The following is a 19696-nucleotide window of genomic DNA, read 5'->3' on the forward strand; positions in this document are numbered from 1 at the left end:
AAATTAAAAAAAAACAAAACCACACACACACACCACAATGAGAGCTACAAAAGAAATGCCACCCTGGCTAAATCACAGAATAAAAGGCAACCTTTAGAACTGGAAGTCAAATCCTAACAAGGAAAATAAAAAGGAGCATGAACTCTTGCAAGTCAACTGTAAAAATATAAGTAAGCAGGCCAAAATCGAATTTGAAGAGCAACTAGCAAAAGAAACAAAAATTAACAGCAAAAGTTTCCTAAAGTACATCAAAAGCAGGAAGTCTGACAAACAACCAGTGGGGCCACTACATGATCAAGGTGCTAAAGCAGCATGCAAGGAAGATGTGGCTGCAACAGAGAAGCAAAATGAATTCTTTGCATCAGTCTTCACTGAAGAGAATGTGAGGAGGATTTCCAAACTTGAGCCATTCCTTCCAAGTGACAATTCTAAGGAACTGTCCCAGATTGAGGTGTCAGGAGAGGTGGTTTTGGAACAAACCGATAAACTAAACAGTAATAAGTCACCCAAGATTTCTGAAGGAACTCAGATACGAAATTGAAGAACTTCTAACTATGGGATGCAACATGTCAGTTAAATTAGCCTCCGTACCAGATGACCAGAGGGTAAATAATATAAATGCCAATTTTCAAAGAAAGCTACAGAGGCAATCCTGGCAATTATAGGCTATCATAGCTTCCCCGCTCAGATTTGAACCTTAGCGTTCATAAACTGAGAAGCTAGCATGAACCCTCTAAGCTTAATTACCAGCTTAGATCTGATATCGCTGCCACCAGCCAAAAATTTCCAGTGTCTTGGCTCACTCTGGTCTCCCCAAAACCTTCCCTGGGGGACCCCAAGACTCAGAGGCTCTGAGTCTTACAACAAAGGGAAATAAACCATTCCCCCCACCTCTCTCCCACCCAGAATTTCCTCTCTGGGCTAACCTGAGAGTTACTGATGCAACCTCTTTACATCACAATACCAAGAAGCATGTCTCCTCTCTTCCACAAAGAGACAAACCCAAAGACAAGGAAACAGAAAAGATTCTATCTCTCTTCCCCCGTAGCTTCTTCCCGCCCTGGGACACTAGGAGAGTTAAACACAGAGAGCAGTTTTTCCCCTCCCCCCTGTCTTTCCTTTCTCCCACCAATTTCCTGGTGGGTCAACTAGAAAAAAAAAACAACAGGTCTTAAAAAGCAAAACTTTTAATAAAAAAAAAAGAAAGAATAGAATAACAGTTCTCTGTAATCTAGATGGTAAGATACAGGGTTTTCAACTTATAGAAAATGAATAAACAATAGAAAAGGGATAAACAGCCTTATCCAAAACCAATACAATTTAAAGTACTTATAGCCAAATACACATAAAGACTCCACCAGCCAGATACACAGATGCAAATACAGCAAAACAATTTAAAAGACTACACTTTTGCTACCTTGTACTTACAACTGGGAAACAGAAGATAAGAAAGACTGGAAATAGATCCTCTCATAGCTGAGAGAGCACAGAACAGACAAAGACCCAAGACCAAGAAACACCCACAAATTCCCTCCCTTAAGCTTTGAAAAATTCGGTTTCCTGATTGGTCCTCTTGTCAGGTGTTTGGTTCCCTTTGTTAACCCTTTACAGGTAAAAGAAACTTTAACCCTTAGCTATCTATTTATGACATAGGCCAATAAGCCTAACATCAGTATCAGACAAATTGGTTAAAACTACAGTAAAGAACAGATTTATCACATACAAATATCACATATGTTGGGGAAGAGGCAACACGACCATTGTAAAGGGAATTCATGCTTCGCCAATCTATTAGAATTATTTGATGAGGTCAACAAGCATGTGGATAAGGTTGATCCAGCTGACATAATGTAGTTGGACCTTCAGAAAATCTCTGACAAGTTCCCACACCAAAGGCTCTTATGCAAACTAAGCAATCATGGGATAAGAGAGAAGGTCATCTCATGGATCTGTAACTGGTTAAAAGATAGGAAAGAAAGGGTAGGAATAAATATCAGTTCTCACAATGGAGAGAGGTAAACAGCTGGGTCCCAAACAATCTGTACTAGGACCTCTGCTGTTCAACATATTCATAAATGATCTGAAATAGGGGGTGAACAGTGAGGTGGCAAAATCTGCAGATGATACAAAGTTACTCAAGATAGTTAAATCCAAAAGTGACTATGGACAGTTACAAAAGGACCCCACAAAACTTGGTGATTGGGAAAGAAAATGGCAGATGAAATTCAATGTTGATAAGTGCAAAATAATGCACATTGGCAAACATAATACAACTATACATACATAATGATGGGATCTAAATTAGCTGCTATCATTCAAGAAAGATCTTGGAGTCATTGAGGATAGTTCTCTGAAAACGCTCACTCAATGTGAACCAGTAGTCAAAAAAGCTATCAGAACGTTAAGAACCATTAGGGAAGGGACAGAAAATATCATAATGCCACTATATAAATCCTTTGCACACTGTACCCCATGTAACATAATCCCTGTAATCCCATACGCACTACTTTCACATGGTCATCATATGTTCTACAAAGTATGCCTTGTGAGGTATCATTTGAAAAGTCGTAATCTGCTGATCATTGTCCTGTTAAAATGTGTGTATATGGAATTATAAGATTTTGCTATATGTTTGTTACTGAAATATGTTGTGATTTGAGGAATACCCACAAGACTACCCCCTCATCTCAAATGTCATGTACACAGAAGGTGTGAGCAAAAAACGTACAATCCACCCAAGAGACGCTTTGAACGTCATGTACTCCACAGACTGATTATTTGCACCCCAGCCATGGGATATTCCTCAAAGAGAGGAAGAGGGTATGAAATAAGGGACAACAGCTTCCTCATCACCTCACCTCCCCCATCTCTACTGACAACTGCAAGATGGATTAAAAAACAAAAAAATCCTTGAACTATGGAGAAGGGTGCTCCTAGCTGGAGGCTTTTCAGTTAGCATGGATTGCTGAAAGGTTTTGGGTGAAAGACACCTTTTTGTTTTCAAATCTTATTTAGCTTGGTAAAGTTTAGGAATTAGATTGTGGCACTGTCCTTTTATTTTCTTTTGTAACCAATCCTAACTTTTATGTCTATATCAGTTATAATTACTTAACATTTATCTTTCTCTAGTTATTAATCTTGTCTCATTGTTTCTGTAAACCAGTGTGTTTTTGGTTGAAGTGTCTAGGGAATCTCTACTAAAGTTGACAAAAGCTGTTGCTTATCTATTACCCTTTGGTTGAATGACAAACTTTTAATGAGCTTACACCATGGGAAGGGGGGAGGGATGGACTTGACCAGTGTAAGATGCATACTTCTAGGGTGCAAGGCTGGGACTGAGGGATATGTTTGTGTTGCCCTGTATCAGTTCACGAGTAGCCGAGCAAGCATTCATGTAACCTCGCTGGGTGTGCCTTTGCATGAGTGAGCAGAGCCTTTGCATGATAATGGCATAGGCATAGCTTGAGTGCAAGATTTTTTTGGGGGGGGGAGGAAGTGCGCCCACGTTCATGCATGAACACATGTGCATTCTGAAGCCAGTCCCCTTGGTTCACTGGCTCTATCCCCTGCCTACAGGGACACCTGGGCTGCCAGTACTGTGGGGGGACAGGATGGCATAACGGGGGAGCCCCAGCTACAGCTGGCGGTCACTTCGGCACTGGCTGCTGCAGTGATGTCATTGCTCTGGTGCTACTGCAGTTGCCTCCCTGCTGGGGCTGCTGCTGCCACCCAGGGAATGCCACACGCTACGCGGGCTCCTGCTCCCCCCCCATGCCCATTCCCATATCACCTTTTCTTCCCCATCCCCTCCCCCTTCTTCTCCCCTGGTCTTTCTCCTGCCCCATCCCTGTCTCTTCTCCTCACACCACTCCCCCGGCTCTTCCCCGAACCCCACAGCCACTCATGGTTGTTGAGTAAATGGGAAGGTACTAGGACCCAGGAGTGGTGTCCTGCTGCTGAGGCAGGAACTGGAGCGCAGGGCAAAAAGCTGCTCCATCTGCTACTCACAGGCCGAAACGTGCTGGGGGCGCGGAGCACAGCACAGGAATGACAAAGTTGGTGTCCCTAGCCATTGTCGGAAGACAGGATACTGGGCTAGGTGGACCTTTGGTCTGACCCAGTATGTCCGTTCTTATGTTCAAAGCCCCCTTCTCCCCTCTGCAGCACTCACAGAAATGGATGGGAGTGGTGCATGCCTCGCCTCTTTTTGGGGAGGTAATGCCCTCCTCTGCATCCCCAAACTATGCCTATGGATAAGAGATTGTGAGCAGAGCCTAGAGAGGCTACTTTTCACTAGCAAAGCAGTATAAAAATCACTGGAGAACTAAAGGGACACAGTGGTTCAACAAGCCAGATTGTACCCTGGGAGATGTTACACATCTGCACACCTTGAATCTTGCATACAGTTCGGGCTGTCCTATCTCAGAAACCATATATCCAATTAGGGGCATGGAACAGCTTCCATAGGAGGAGAGATTAAAAAGACTGGGACTGTTCAAGCTTGGAAAAGAGAAGATTAAGGAGGGATATGATAGAGGGTGATAAAATCCATGAATGGTGTGGACAAAGTGAATAGAGAAATGTTGTTTACCCCTTCACATAAAACAAGAACTGTGGTCACCTAATGAAGTTAATAGGCAGCAAGTTTAAAACTAATATAAGGAAGTACTACTTCTCACAATGCACAGTCAACCTGCGGAACTCATTGCCAGGGGATGTTGTGAGGGTTCAAAACTGTAACTAGGTTCAAAAAAGAATTATGGATGAAAACCCATGCTCTTGGTGTTATTAAACCTTCAGCTGTCATGATCTGGGACTGAACAACAGAGGATGGATCATTTAAAAATGTCCCTATTCTGTTCATTCTCTCTGAAGCATCTGGCATTGGCCAGTGTCAGAAGATAGGATACCATGCTACACAGACCACTGGTCTGCTCCAGTATGGCCATTTTTATTGTGCTACCAAATAAAATATTTACAGAGCTGCAGGACAGAATAAACAGTCTTTTAATATTCTGTGCCAAACGCAGGCCTGGAATAAGCAGATATAACTTGTAAAAGGATTTGTTTAATCCAAAGTCAAATTTTGTCATTTTCCCTAGTATGGAACATTAAGAGCTCATTAAAAGCTATACATGACACACGTCACAAGATACTACTGATTTCCCTAAAGAAAAATGCAATTGGTTTCAGTAAAATAACACCAAAACAAATAAATTATATGCAGCAAAATTTCTAATTCTGGTCCGCTTTAGCTCAAAGATATATAACTTGCAGGCTTGTAATTATTTAAGTGCAACCTTTCTTTTTTTCTAATATATTTATTCAACTGGTATTTAAGACTTAGGAATATTCAGTGTCAAACCTTGTAGTGAACGGATGACTACAAAGGATCAGATCATCTTGGTAAGAATTAAGAAAAGCTACGTTAGGATTAAGTGTTCTCTCTTGCTGAAGGCTTTTAGTAGAGAATTATACAAGGCATCATAGAATGAAATTAAATGGTCAACAGATGTTCTTACTAGTTAACTTTATTTCTACTCATTAATTAACAGAGATAATACATACGTTTATATTTTTAAATTGGAATGAATGAGCAATCAACCTAACTCCATCATATGTAATGTGATTATGTAAGTGCATAATATGAATGTGATATATCTTTACTTTAGCAAAGCTTTTGATACGGTCTAGCACAGTATTCTTGCCAGCAAGTTAAAAAAGTATGGATTGGATGAATGAACTATAAGGTGGATAGACACCTGGCAAAACTGTTGGCTTCAACAGGTAGTGATCAATGGCTCAATGTCTAGTTGGCAGCCGGTATCAAGCAGAATGCCCCAGGGGTCGGTCCTGGGGCAGGTTTTGCTCAACCTCTTTATCAGTGATCTGGATGATGGGATTAATTGCACCCTCAGCAAGTTCACAGATGACACTAAGCTGGGGGCAGAGGTAGACATGCTGGAGGGTAGGGATGAGGTCCAGAGTGACCTAGACAAATTGGAGGATTTGGCCAAAAGAAATCTGATGAGGTTCAACATGGACAAGTGCAGAGTCCTGCATTTAGGAAGGAAGAACCCCATGCACTGCTACAGGCTGTGGACGACTGGTTAAGCAGCAGTTCTGCAGAAAAGGACCTGGGGATTAAAGTGGACAAGAAGCTGGATATGAGTCAACAGTGTGCCCTCATTGCCAAGAAGGCCAACGGCATATTAGTAGGAGCATTGCCAGCATATCAAGGGAAGTGATTATTCACCTCTATTGCATTGATGTTGTGTCTAGTTTTGGTCCCCCACTACCCAAAGGATGTGGACAAATTGGAGAGAGTCCAGTGGAGGGCAATGAAAATCATTTGGGGGCTGGGGCACATGACTTACGAGGAGAGGCTGATGGAACTGGGGTTATTTAATCTACAAAAGAGAAGAGTGAGGGGGGATTTGATAGAAACCTTCAACTACCTGAAGGGGGGTTCCAAAGAGGATGGAGCTAGGCTGTTCTCAGTGGTGGTAGATGACAGAACAAGAAGCAGTGGTCTCCAGTTGCAGTGGGGGAGGTCTAGGTTGGATATTAGAAAACACTATTTCACTAGGAGGGTGATGAAGCACTGGAATGGCTTACCTAGGGAGGTGGTGGAATCTCCATCCTTAGAGGTTTTTAAGGCCCAGCTTGACAAAGTGCTGGCTGGGATGATTTAGTTGGTGTTGGTCCTGCTTTGAGCAGGGGGTTGGACTAGATGACCTCTTGAGGTCTCTTACATCCCTAATATTCTATGATTCTATGATATGCTTTAAATATACTGCAGCAAAAGTAACAAAATACAAACTGGCTCAACTAGCAAGCAATTAGTATAATCCATAACACTGTCTTAAGTTCTCTCTTTTTTTTTTCAGGTCACTGATTACTATTAAACTGGTTGTGGACTCCCTATTATTGTGTAGTGTAGAATTAAAATACAGCAGGGGTGCAATTAATAGATAAAAGTGGAGCTACAAGTTGTCAAGTGGCTTCTCTTTTGTATAGTAAGGCAAGCCTAGGAAAGAATGTCTCCATGCTCAGCACTGGGGAGAAGGGTGGGTTTTTTTACAACTAGTTTCTAAACTTCTGTAGTCCTTAACTGTATCTGGGGAGTGATAAACTCAGCCAGCTGTAACAGTAAAAGACACAGAAATGATGATTCTCTCTCTCTTAGGTCTCATCTTCACTTAAGAGTGACTTACCATTAAAATGTTAGTGACATCTGATTTATTTTGCATCAATATTTTTGTAATTGAACATCAAACATTTAAAGCTTCTTGACACTTCTGTAAAACTTAATTTTTTCCTCTTTTTGATTCCCTCTCCCACCCAAACTCTGAGAGGCGGTTTAAATACCTTGTTGCATCTGTCATTACAAGTAATTTCTAAGTTCTCTAACCAATTAGTTTAAGCAGAGAAAATATCAGCCCTATAGGAAATAAATACACTGAAGTCTAACAGTATCCCATTTAACTTTGAATAGCCTCTCAGATTTTACTGGGAAAGAGAATCAGCTGATGGGCAAATACCAGCAATGAACTTTATGAAAGCATATGTTTATTCCATTTTGGCAGATGGATTCCTCATTTTAAGTACAAAGAATCTCAAACTACATTACCCTTCCTTCTACTTCTGTCAATGGGGAAGGTCTTTATTAGAGTTTCTCTATGCAGATTTCACCCTTGCCATAGTGTTGATAGAAAGTCTTTGGAATCTATTGCACAATGCAAGGGGATCTGTAGCTGGTGATTGCCAGAGGCAGGTAACAGTTTTTTCTAGAATGGGCGTCATCCCCAGTTAGCCTGGTAGAACTCCCAGTGGACAGTCAGTTTAGTCTGTGGATGCATTAATACATCCCCAATGCCCTCCACATCAGGAAATCCCTAGTCTTCAAGGGTGGTAATGAAACAAACCTTCACTGAGCAATTCCAAAGGAGCCACACAGACAAGGAGATAGAGGAGAGCCACAGAGATCCCTGGGCCTTGTGGATTCCAAAGAATCCATGGACACAAGGAGACAAGCCCCGCACTCTGATAGAAAACTCTGCAAGATGGCCCTCAGTGTTCCCCCCAGAAGGTATCCTCCTGTGGGTGTCAGGCACTGTATCCACTATGAAATCCGGTCCCAGTACTTAAACAAGGGGATGGATTGCCGTATGCAATACTCCCCAATGAGTTTTGAGCATGAAAGGGAAGGGTCAAGCAGGAATGCCATTATTGCTGGGAAATGCATATCCGGATGGTGGGGGCAGATGTGAGGTTGATTAATGTAAATAAAAGAGAAAGGGTAATTATGAAATCATGCTGTCTAAAATTAGGAAAACAAAGTGACAAATAAACATCAATGTAAAGTTCCTGCTCAATGGTTGGCATTCAGAGTTATTATTTACCTTTCTCAGAAAGCAATCTGAATAATATTAAGGAGCTTTGACATATTCTTCTTGTGATCCATGACAAACTGAAATTTTACATTGATACCATGACCTATCCATGAAATCTGTCTTTTTTTCCTTCAGGGCATACAATGAGTCCTGAATATTGCTTGTCTCTGTAGACCAAATATCCTACTCTGTTCTATGTTTTATGTTTGTAATTATGTTCTTGCACTATGAAAGCCAACTTGAAATAGCATAGAATTATTTAAATATAACTATCTTCAAATTATCCAGTCTTCACTTTTTACATCAGAACAAATAACCACATTCTCAGTTTGGAAGGAGAGGTAACTTACCTTGTAGAATAACTGGAGTTCTTTGAGATGTTTGTCCCTATGGGCGCTCCACTTCAGGTAAGCATATGCCCCAGACATCTTTGATCAGATATTTTTGGTAGCAGTGCCCATTCAGCCCACTCATGCATTCTAGGCATCCTGAGCCATAAAATTTCCATGTTGGGATGGAGAAGCCAACCTGAGTCCAAGGCAGCAGGTGCGAAAGAGTGGAAAATTGTAATACTGGGCAAGAAGTCAGGTGAATCAAGTAAGGGAATGAAACTTATCTTGGCCAAGTTGGTACCATTAGAATGACTTTGGCTTTGTCTTGCTTGATCTTCTTTAGCAGGTTTAGAATCAATGGAATTGGAGGAAAGGTACAGAGAAGGCCTCTCTTCCAAGGAATGAGAAAAGCATCCTCTAGGGACTAACAATTGTGAACCTCCCTTTGAGCAGAATTGTATTCCACTTTCTGTTGATGGTGCTGACAAAAAGATCCAGGTCTGTGAAACCCCAGTTTAGAAAAATATATCTGAGGATCAAATTGTCTAGTTCTCATTTGCAATCCTGGGACAAATGCTGTCTCAGATCACTGGCTATGTTCTTTTGAATGCCTGGAAGATAACAGGCCTAAATGAAAATATGATTGGCTATGCATACATTTCATAGCTTTATTGCTTCCACACAAAGAGAAAGGAATCTTGTCTATCCTTGGCAATTTATGAAGAACATTCAAGCTATGTTGTCTATCATATCCTTGATGAATAGACTCTTGGTTATGGCAAATAAGTGAATGCACAGATGCCTGGCCATCCTGAGCTCCAAAAGTTTGAAGTGGGGAAAAGACTCACAATCTGTATATAGAGATTCCCCATCCCAGGAGGGATACATTTTAAGTTATAGTGATGGTGGGATGAGGTCAAGTAAAGGGAACTTCTGCACAGAGTTTAACAGGTCCTTCCACCAACTGAGTGAGTCCAGAACTTGATGAGGAATAGACACCAACTTGCTGAGACTGTGTTTGGTATGTAGACAGTTCTCGGCCAGTATTGGAAACAGCAAAGGTGCAACCTAGTGTGTAGAATGACAAATGTGTAGGCTTCCATTTGGGCTAGAAATTGAAAATAATTTCTGACTGTCATCTGTGGGCTTAGTTGAACCTTGGAAACGATGTGTGTCCATCAGTAGTAAAGCTCTGGAATGTTATAGCCACTAGAAAACCCCCTATGAACTCTATTCATGGAACTAATGTCAAAGTGAACTTTTCTGTGCCAAGATGGAGTCCTAACCTGTTGGATAGAGTCATAGCTGTCTCCACTGCAACGATAACTTTGTTACGTAATTGGCTCTTGAGATAGGGAAAGACAATTATTCCCCATCGATGAAGACGAATGGTCACTGTCAGGACCTTCAAAAAGACCACAGGAGCGGACAAGAGTCCAAAGGGGAACACTTGGTACCAGAAGTGATCCTGGCTGACCAGGAAGCAGAGGAATCATTTGTGAGATGAGTGTATCACAATGTGAAATTTGGCATCCTAAAGGTCAAGGGCCACAAACCAATGTAATGATGCAATTACAGCTGCAAGAGTAATTATCCTGAACTTCTGCACTTTGACAAAGATGTTTAACTATCTGAGATCTAAAATTGGCCTAAGTCCCCATTCCTTTTGGGAACAAGAAAGTATTTGGAAAAGAACTCTTTCCTCTGTGCTGTACTGGAACTGGTTCTATGGCTCTGATATGTAGGAGAGAGAGGAATTCCTGTCTCAACAACTGTTTAGTAGACAGATCCTTGAAAAGAGACCAGAGAAGGAGGGTGGAGTGGAGGAATGAGGTAAAATGAACAAGAGTAATTTGATATTATGACCTCCAAAACCCATTTGCTCCCATGAAGGTTGAAAGCAGGAGAGACAGTGTCCAAAATATGGAATGAGGTGGATCGAGAGCACAGCTGTAGATTCTGAAGTTGGGGCTATTCTGGACTTTCTATCAAAACATCTACATTGATGTTTAAAAGACAAGGAAGATGGTAGTCATCGAAAGAGTAGACAGCTTCCTCTTCTGATATCTGTGTCTCTTCTTGAGTGCTTCAGCAGACCTATGGAAGGTAAGAAGTTGGACTGGGTGGGTTCTTTGAGATGTCTGTGACTGACTAAAGTTTTTCTTGTTTGCAGAAAGACTCCTTTTGGGGTTGCGGTTAATTAGGAGGGATAGATAAGACAGGATATCAATAGAGCAGGCAACACCACTGTTATCTGTGGTGGTCCTCACAGGTGTAGCTGGGTGCTTACACCAGAAGGGGATGCACATTTTGTTATTGTATATTTGCAAATTATATTTTCTGGTGCTTTTAAAATAATAGACATATTTTTCTATAATCTGTGGTTCTATCCCTGCTCCCATGGATGTCAATGGCAAAACTTCCTTTAATTTCTTTGGAATCTGGATTTTTGTGTTGATTTTGACTCTAAAACTTTTTAAACCAAATAGGAGAGAGATAATGTGAGGACAAAAAGAAGTTGCAAAGGGAGATTGCTCCCTTGTTTCTACATAAATGTTGAGTTAAAGATGTTCATTTATCACACTACAAACGCTGATCATGAGTCAGTCTCAGATTATATTGATTTCACATTTATTTGATCTATAACAATTTCTAAATGTATTCAAGCAACTTAAAAACAGACTCTTGACAAACAAATGATGTACGTTTAAAACAGTGTATGTAAACAATTGCTCATTGTACCATTAGCTTGCTTCATTCTGACTGGTTTAAAGGATAACCCTATTGTCTACACATGTTTGCACTTGAAGAGAATGATACTTTATAATACTGAATTTGATTTTAGGGAGTTGAACAGTCCCTTGAGAGCTTTTGTGGTGGATCAAAAGTATACTTTATAAAATTATGATTAATAATACCAATCATCGGCCAAATAGACAGCAGCTACCTGAAAACACTGCTGAACTTTAAGTCTTCAATTATTTAAAACTAGATTCAGAGAAGCACTAGAGAATCCACTACTATGCTGACAGCAGGGGATGGACATAAGTCTTTTTAAAAGCTAATTTAATTTATTTTCAGGCTAACACGAGTTGAAGGTATGTTGCTTTAGATTTACAGTAACTACCGGTAATCTGATCGGTTGGCAGAAATTTGATTTTGGACAGCAAATACACATAAATTTATGCAAACTGTGTGTTATGCTATATTTATCTGAGCTTTGTGATCTTGAATGTTAAGATATTGGCAAGGCTGGCACCTAGCACAGAAAGCAGATATATCCAATTTCACAGATTAGGATCCAAAGTGAACTATTTTATGCACAGGCCTGTCTCTTCAATAGCATAACTTTCTACAAGAAAGGCTGCCTCAACAGCCATTCTAGCAGGATAACAGGGAGTTTAGGTGCTCTGTTGCCTCAATCTGATAAGCAATTTCTGTTTAATAATGCTGATCGGCCTTCTGAATTATGCAAGAATCTTTGAGACAATACTACTGATGAGTGAGGACAGGGGGGAAACAAAGAACCCCCCCCCCCACAAAAACCCTGGAACTACTACACTGATCTCACACAGGACCACAAAATGTGATGCATTTACACTAGAATTTTATACAGGGATATATTCCAAGAATTCTCATATTTATCACTCTACTTGGCTTACTTGCTATTTGAACTCTTACAAAACAGTTGACATCCCAACAGTTTCTGTAACTATCTACCGTCCCTACAGATTCCATAGCTTCCCATTTTTGAATCATCCTAAATTTTCACTTGAACATTAAATGTCAATAGGGTTGCACTTCTATTTGTAAGGGAGAAATCCATGCTATAATAATGTAAATCAACCCAGAGGAGAGTTATCACATTGTTCGTAAAGACATTACACAACAGGTTAACTATGAAGTTTAGAAGACACACTGTGTGCACCTGTTTCTATCTTGAACAGAATTGTCACAAGAATGTTCTTGATGCATGCATGTAGGTACCATAAACACTAACTGTATGCTCAGAGTAACAACATCTTTTACAAGGCTTTGTTTCATTACCCATGATGCAATTTAGGAGACTATACCAACTGCAGCTTTCGGAGTGCTAACTGCCTAACAGGCAGGTGCATTACCTGTGGTTATTTTTACATATATGGGACATGAACATGAGGAATCACTCATAGGGCTGCATGGCATGATTTATATTTGCTTCAATCAAATTGTTTGAAACCTTTTAAAATAATTAACATATTAGACAAATATGTTATGGCTAAATACCTAAGACTCTCCTGCTAAACTCTAGTTAGATGGTAACTCTACCAAGTAAATCAGTTGCTGAGGAGGTAAAGGATGGGATAATGGAATGCCACATTTCATAAGGGTTTTATTTTTATATTTTAACTTAAAACAGGGCTAGACATGCAGGAATGGAAGCTTGCAGCAAATTTAAATATGGAGGAAGATTGAGGGAACGAGACAGCTATTTTAAAAAGAGAAATCTCCATAGTATTGAACTGCTACCAAAAACCAGCCCCATGAAAGGTCAGATTTAGTGGAAATCCTAGGGAAAAAATCATGTTGCTGATTTTTACATCAAGAATAATTTCAACCTGCCTTCCATGTTTGCCACCACTGAAGGTGCTACAGTTAGTAATTACACATACTATGGGCAAGCTGCCTTTCTGCATTACAGAAAGGCAACGTTAGAGAGACAATGGCTCTGTAATATGCTGGGCCTAACATCGTTTTCTGAAAATAATTTGCTTTCATTTAAAGATTCATAGATTATTTTAAACAACAAAAGATTATTTCCCCCTATATCAGGACACTTATACATGAATTAGAATACTTAGTAATGTCCAGCAAGACTTGCATTTGAATTAGATTAATTTAAAACCTAGCAAGAAAAGTGTATTCATTTAAGGGTTTACGGCAATGAGTTAGATATGTGTCAATTGTCCTTGATCATTACCTAAAAGAGTTAATCTCACAGCAAGCACAGGAAATACAGTTCTGTGGTGGGTTGGAGAACATTTCAGGGGATTTACTGTTTTAATACCTGTTTGTGCAATTTAAACAAGCAGGAAGATTATGGATTTTAACTGAGATAATGATTCGTGAAGGTTATGCATTCTTTTATAGACATTAATCAGAAGTTTGACATTTTCTTTTCAAACAAGAATAACCTCTTAATTTCTTTTGTCTTGAAAAGAACTGACCTCCCTGAGTATAGCTTTATTTATAACCTCACTTGACTAATGTGATAATCTTTCTTACCAATTACTTGCAAATTCTTTAGTCCAATATGTGTAGAAGTTGGAGAGGTTAGTGGTACTATTTCTGGGGAGCACGCAGAAAAAGAGAGGCCTTTTACTAGGTACAATAGCGAGTAATACAACACAATAACTGGAAAATATGAAAATGAGATTATGCCTGAAAATCATTTTATATAATAAAAATATTACACTAGATCAATTGTTTTCAAACTTTCATTTGTGAACCCCTAAAAAATTTCAAATGGAGGTGCAAACCCTTTTGGAAATTTTAGACAGTCTACAGAGCCCCAGGAGTCTGCAGACCACAGGCTGAAAACCACTGCACTAGATTGAATGCTAAAATGGAAACCAAACAGTGCAATATCAAAAACATTCTCTTTCCCTCTAAATAACAAATGTAAGTACGAACAACCCAGTTTGAAAAAAAAAATCTTCCACTAAAGGCACTTTTTTTGATACATCAATCCCCTTGGTCTAAGCACATGCCTCTCACTGAGAGCTCCAACATGAGCTGAAGACATTATTTGACCTTTATGTGGCAAATCAAATGATCTTTCCCCATCAGACCCTGAATCACTTTTCTTCACCTTAGTGCTGTAATGAATATGATCAGCTATGACATTATTTTTCATCACCTGATACAGTTCCATTTCTGGAACTTTGTTCTCAGGTTTCACTCTTATTCAACTATGCTTATGTGTGAATCGCACTTCTACATTCCACCACTATAATATCTCCCTGGATCCACATCTTGACTTCTTCCCCTTTTCTAAATCATCATCTCTGGCCATCTATTTTCTGAAATCATATGTGGATATGATTTCTAGTTGCTAGTTGAAAATGTCAATTGTTTTTTTCATAAGAAATTACAGAGGGAGGGGAATTGTTTTATTCAAAATACCCTGCAAAATGTTTTCTTTTTTTCATACCATAAACTGAAATATTTTATGGTTTTCAAAAACTATTCTCAGTAATAATTTGTAATTTGGGGTACAACACTTTCATTTTTCAAAAACTAAACAAAAAAAACCATTTTTTTTAATGATTAACCAAACGTTCTAATCTAGACCTAGAAATTTTCAGGTTTTGGTTTACAGTTTTTCATTGACTTGCCTGTGCAAATTTCCTTTTTAGTCCAAAAGCCATTTTTCAAAGAATTTTTTTTACCAGCCCTTGTACACACAAATCTGTATCACCTTCACTATTTCAACCATGTCTTCATTTTCTCTTCCTATCAAACTTATCTAATTCTGAGTCTGATAGGACTGAATTCAACTCAATGTATCCAAAATGACTATCCTACTCACTGGAAAGAAAAGTCATCTTAACCAAATCTTCAGTGCTTCCCTCTCCACCTTCTATTCAAATGTCACGCTATCTTGGCAGTCAGGAACTTAGACTTCGGACCCAAAATCCTTTTGCACTCCATATCACCTAGGTCTGTCTACAGTTAAATTAGAATCATCATCTCATACAGGGATATCTGACGATAATTCAGGCAAAGCTTTTATCAGACTTAGTTTGCTCTCATCCTGGCTCTTGTAATTTATTCCTTTATTGTCTCTTTGTATCCTTACTTTTCAAACTTCAATGACTCATCTCCCCACCCAGACCTGTAAATAGGAACACATCTTTTCCAGTCTCCAAAATCTTTACATTTATTTCAGAATCTAGTGCAAAAGTTTCTCTTAGATAGCAAGATTCCCTGAGCCTGTAGAGTTCCTCCTAGTCTTTTAGAGCATCTCAGAAATTCCCTGATGGAAGGGTGATTGATCATAAAAGAGTTACTTTCATGGACAATATTCAATTTCAGTGAACTTGTGATGAAACCCCTCCAGCTTGGCTTCCTACTGGCTCATCTGTTCAACTCCTGACTCTTTGGCAGCCCAGCTGATGGGGAGCCAAGACCCTGGAAGCTATCCTGCTTAGCCAGGGTCCCTACATTTCCAGGGCCCTGACTCATTTGCAGCTCACCAGGCAGTCTGATGGGGAGCTGAGAACCCTGGGAGTACTGGTTCCCAAGCTCTCAGGTTTGCAGATCTTCTTCAGATGGGGCTCTCAGAGTCTGCTTCTGGGGGACTGCCCCAGAACCAGGGCTCCATTTCCTTTTGTGGAGAAATTTGAAATATTTGGTTTTCATTCCAGATGTAAACAAAACTAATTTTTAAAATATTGAAATGGTCTATGAAACTGAATCACCTTTCTCTGCATAGAGCTATATTTTTTCCTGTTCTTAGCTCATTCCTATGGACAGCAAATGCCAAATATCTTTCTATCTTCCCTCCTTACCTCTCCACAGTTGGTAGACAATACTGCTCCAATGCTGTCCTATGCTATGCTCCTCAGTTGTAACAGTTTCCATGTCTTTCGCCACTCAACATTTATTATAAATCCTCTTTTCCCTAATCTCACCACACCCTCTCTCAAAAGAATAAATCCAACTTGAGTCTTTGGTGCTTCTCCAAGCTCATTCATTCTCCTTGAAAATTCTTCATAACAGCCTCTCCAACTCCTCTACCACTACTACCACTCTAATTTTACTGTCTAAAAGTAATCAGTGGAATGCTTGTTAGATTTTTAAAATGCTTACAGTTGTAGTAATCTAAACTTTTATTAACAAGTAAGAACTTTTTATTTTTGTAAGCAGGATCTTTATCCCCCCAATGTCCTTTTATAGATAGCAGTACTACAAGATACACTCTGTATTCTATTTAATTGGCATTGATGTTAGGCTTCCCCTCAGGTGCAAAGGAAGGAAGGAGCTTTTTGTTCAATGGTCCAAATACAGTGTTGCCAACACATGATTTTATTGCAAGTTCTGTGATATTTGGTGATTTCTCTTCAAGCCCCAGCACCCAAAAATCAACCGATTACATGATAATTTCAAGTTTCATTTTTTAAAAAATATATGCTCGCCTTCATGGTTGTGGAGCAAAGCTTGAAAATATGACCCAAATGCACCCTAAAGGCTCAGAAATCAAATAAAAAGAACCCGAAATGTAATTTAAAAAAAAAAACATATTATTTTTAAGCCAGTCTCTTGATTTTTGGGGTCCTGTCTCATGAGTTTTGAATGCTTTGAGTTGTCAATACCGGATTCAAATACATTTTTCTGATTTTAAAAAAATCCAACCACACCATGTCTCCATATTCAGAAAACAGCATTGAACCTTGGCATACCTATGATGCTTGAGTGGAAAAAACGTGAATAGTCCACATGCCACCACCACAAACAGATCTGTCCTCTCAAAACAAGACAGATGCTCCTCTCTCCTGCTCCCAAATCACAGCTTTACATGGATTTTCATGTTTATCTTTTGAAATGCTTACAATCAACAGAAGTTCCACATATTGACTTACCACCGGTCTGTGTACATCCCAAAATGCTCGCTCCTGGCTATCAAGGATTTTCCTTTCTATCTTGTCTCTTTTCTTGTCCACTCTGTCAATGTTGCAGTATATTTAAGAAAAATAACATTAATTGTAGTGCCTCTGAAAACAGTCAATGATAAATCCAGCAATAAAACATCAAAGCAACTCACTTTGCTTGTGCTTCAGCTTGCATAAAAATAAACTCCCACTTCCGGGCAAATGCTCTCTGTAGCCTGGCCAAACTCTCCTGAAAATACAGTATAAACAAGTTTAACTGTGTTTTAAGTTATTCATTGTCTAACAGTTTTTAGACTGTCTTCAAAACCTCCAAAGATGATGTTAGACTCAAAAGCCATAATGCACAGGCTAGCGTAAATGTAGTCTATTTATTTGGTGGAAAGTGTCTGACACAGTACAGGATAGAATACTAAGTCTACATTATCTGTGCCCCCATTTCTGTAAGGTTTGCAACTCTGTTGAAAGGTCTAGACACAGCTCTAGTGAGTTGCAGTGGTTGCTGCAGAGTTTGGCACGTCCAGAAAAACACACCGGCGGCAATTTTGGTGGATGTGTTGGTTGGTTGATTATTCCAAATATTTCCATGAAATGCTCCAACTTTAAACCGTAGCCAGCTCTGGAAATGTAGCGATGACTTTGCTTGATACTGCCACTAAAACCTCCATTTATCTTCTACATGAGCTATTTCTGTTGTATAGTACAGAGATAACTTTAGCTGGAACATTAGAAAGATATTTTGAGAAAACAAACTTCTTCTAAAGAAAACTGACCATTGGTCATACTTTTAAAAAATGTTTGCAGACTAAAGCTATTGTATAGAAAATTTATTTAATAATATTTTTATGAGACTTGGCATAATTCTGCACTCAGATATGTTGGTAAATCTTGAGCAACTCCACTGGTTGCTATAGAATTATTCTGGACTTTCATTAGTGTAAATGGAAGCATAATTTGCTTTACTTACTTCAAGGGAGTTTCAGGTACTTCATTTCTCTCTATGTGTTAATTATAGTGAGGTTAACTGAAAAAATGTCTGAGAACTTGGTATCAAATAATCGGACTGCAACTGTATTATATATTTACTGCAGAATAGTAAAGGGATATGTCTTCACAATCCCATCAATAACCCACATTATCTTATAAAGATACCATGGGCCATACTCATCCCGCTGTAGCTCTTTTGGCTTTAGCAGAGTTATAGCAAGGCAAAAACCGGACTAGTATCTTTAAAACTAAGGGTACAATTTTCAAAAGCACCAAAGTGACTTCAGAGCCCATTGAAAGTATATGGGTCTTAGACACTTAAAGCCAGATGTGTAAATGTATTTAGGTGCCTAACTCCCCATTGATTTCAGTGATTACCTTTTAAAATCTGGCCATGTCTATGTGAGTTTTGAAAATGGGACTTAACTTTTCATCACTTGAGTCCTTTTGAAAATTTTAAGCTAGATCTTTAAATATATAATTGGAATCCTTACACACTGTAGTATAGTTCTGGCAAACACTGGGACATATTTGTTTCCGACTGCATGAGATTGGTGAACAGTTCACCTGAGGCTGGGGAAAGGATCTGTGCACAGTTAGATTAGAGATGGGCCCAAGTCTCAGTTCCCAAACACCCCTGAACTTTGGGGAGATATGAATTCAAACTTCGCAGCTGCACCCTCTCTACCAACAACCTGGATCCCAGCACCCCAAAACTATGGGAACATTTGGGATTTGTTTCTATCTTTATTCATAATGCACCAACCCAGTCATCATTGTTTAATATAATACAGCAGGCGCTCACGCACAACGGCATTTATGGATTCTGAAACACTAGCACTTGAGTACCGGTTGTCACATGCCTAGACAAGTTTAAACTGCTCAATGTATAAACCACTGCACTATAAAAAGGCTGTGGCCTTTGTTTCTAATGTTATCCTACATTCTGCTAAGCTTGGAAATCTCATTTATCTGACATCTCAGTTCCAGGAAAGGCCCACATACTTACTGCTTCATAGTCTGCTAGCTCAAGCCGTGCTTTGTTTTGCATTGTTCGCTTGCAGAGGTAAACCGCTAGAACACACACAAAAAAAATCAATCAGTCATTTCTTGCTATTTCATAAACATCAAAGCCCCAGAAATCAAGATCCCAAGGTTTCATCCACATTCCATTGACACGGACTGGTAGATTTTTACCTCTGTCTTTCTCCCTCTATAGCAGTGTCGGATTAGCCACTGGGCCAATGGGGTCCATGCCCAGGGCACTGGCCAGTTGAGGGGGCCCAGAAAAATGGGAGCCCCCAGCACCCTGATCCGCTCCATCTGCCCG

General features: G+C 39.6%; 1 protein-coding gene across 4 annotated transcripts in view; it reads right to left on the reverse strand.

Moving 5' to 3' along the window:
• The window catches only part of RGS7 (regulator of G protein signaling 7), a 446471-nt gene that overhangs the window by 56903 nt on the left and 369872 nt on the right, over nucleotides 1–19696 (reverse strand). For all 4 annotated transcript variants that reach the window (XM_075064188.1, XM_075064190.1, XM_075064187.1 and 1 more), the window contains exons 7-9: nucleotides 19376–19440; nucleotides 17535–17611; nucleotides 17353–17434 (exon numbers count right to left, since the gene is read on the reverse strand). In XM_075064188.1, coding sequence (XP_074920289.1) covers nucleotides 17353–17434; nucleotides 17535–17611; nucleotides 19376–19440 — 224 coding nt within the window. The remainder of the gene's footprint in view (nucleotides 1–17352; nucleotides 17435–17534; nucleotides 17612–19375; nucleotides 19441–19696) is intronic.

The sequence above is a fragment of the Chelonoidis abingdonii genome, chromosome 3 (genome assembly GCF_003597395.2).
Source record: "Chelonoidis abingdonii isolate Lonesome George chromosome 3, CheloAbing_2.0, whole genome shotgun sequence".
In the NCBI taxonomy this organism is placed as follows: domain Eukaryota; kingdom Metazoa; phylum Chordata; order Testudines; family Testudinidae; genus Chelonoidis; species Chelonoidis abingdonii.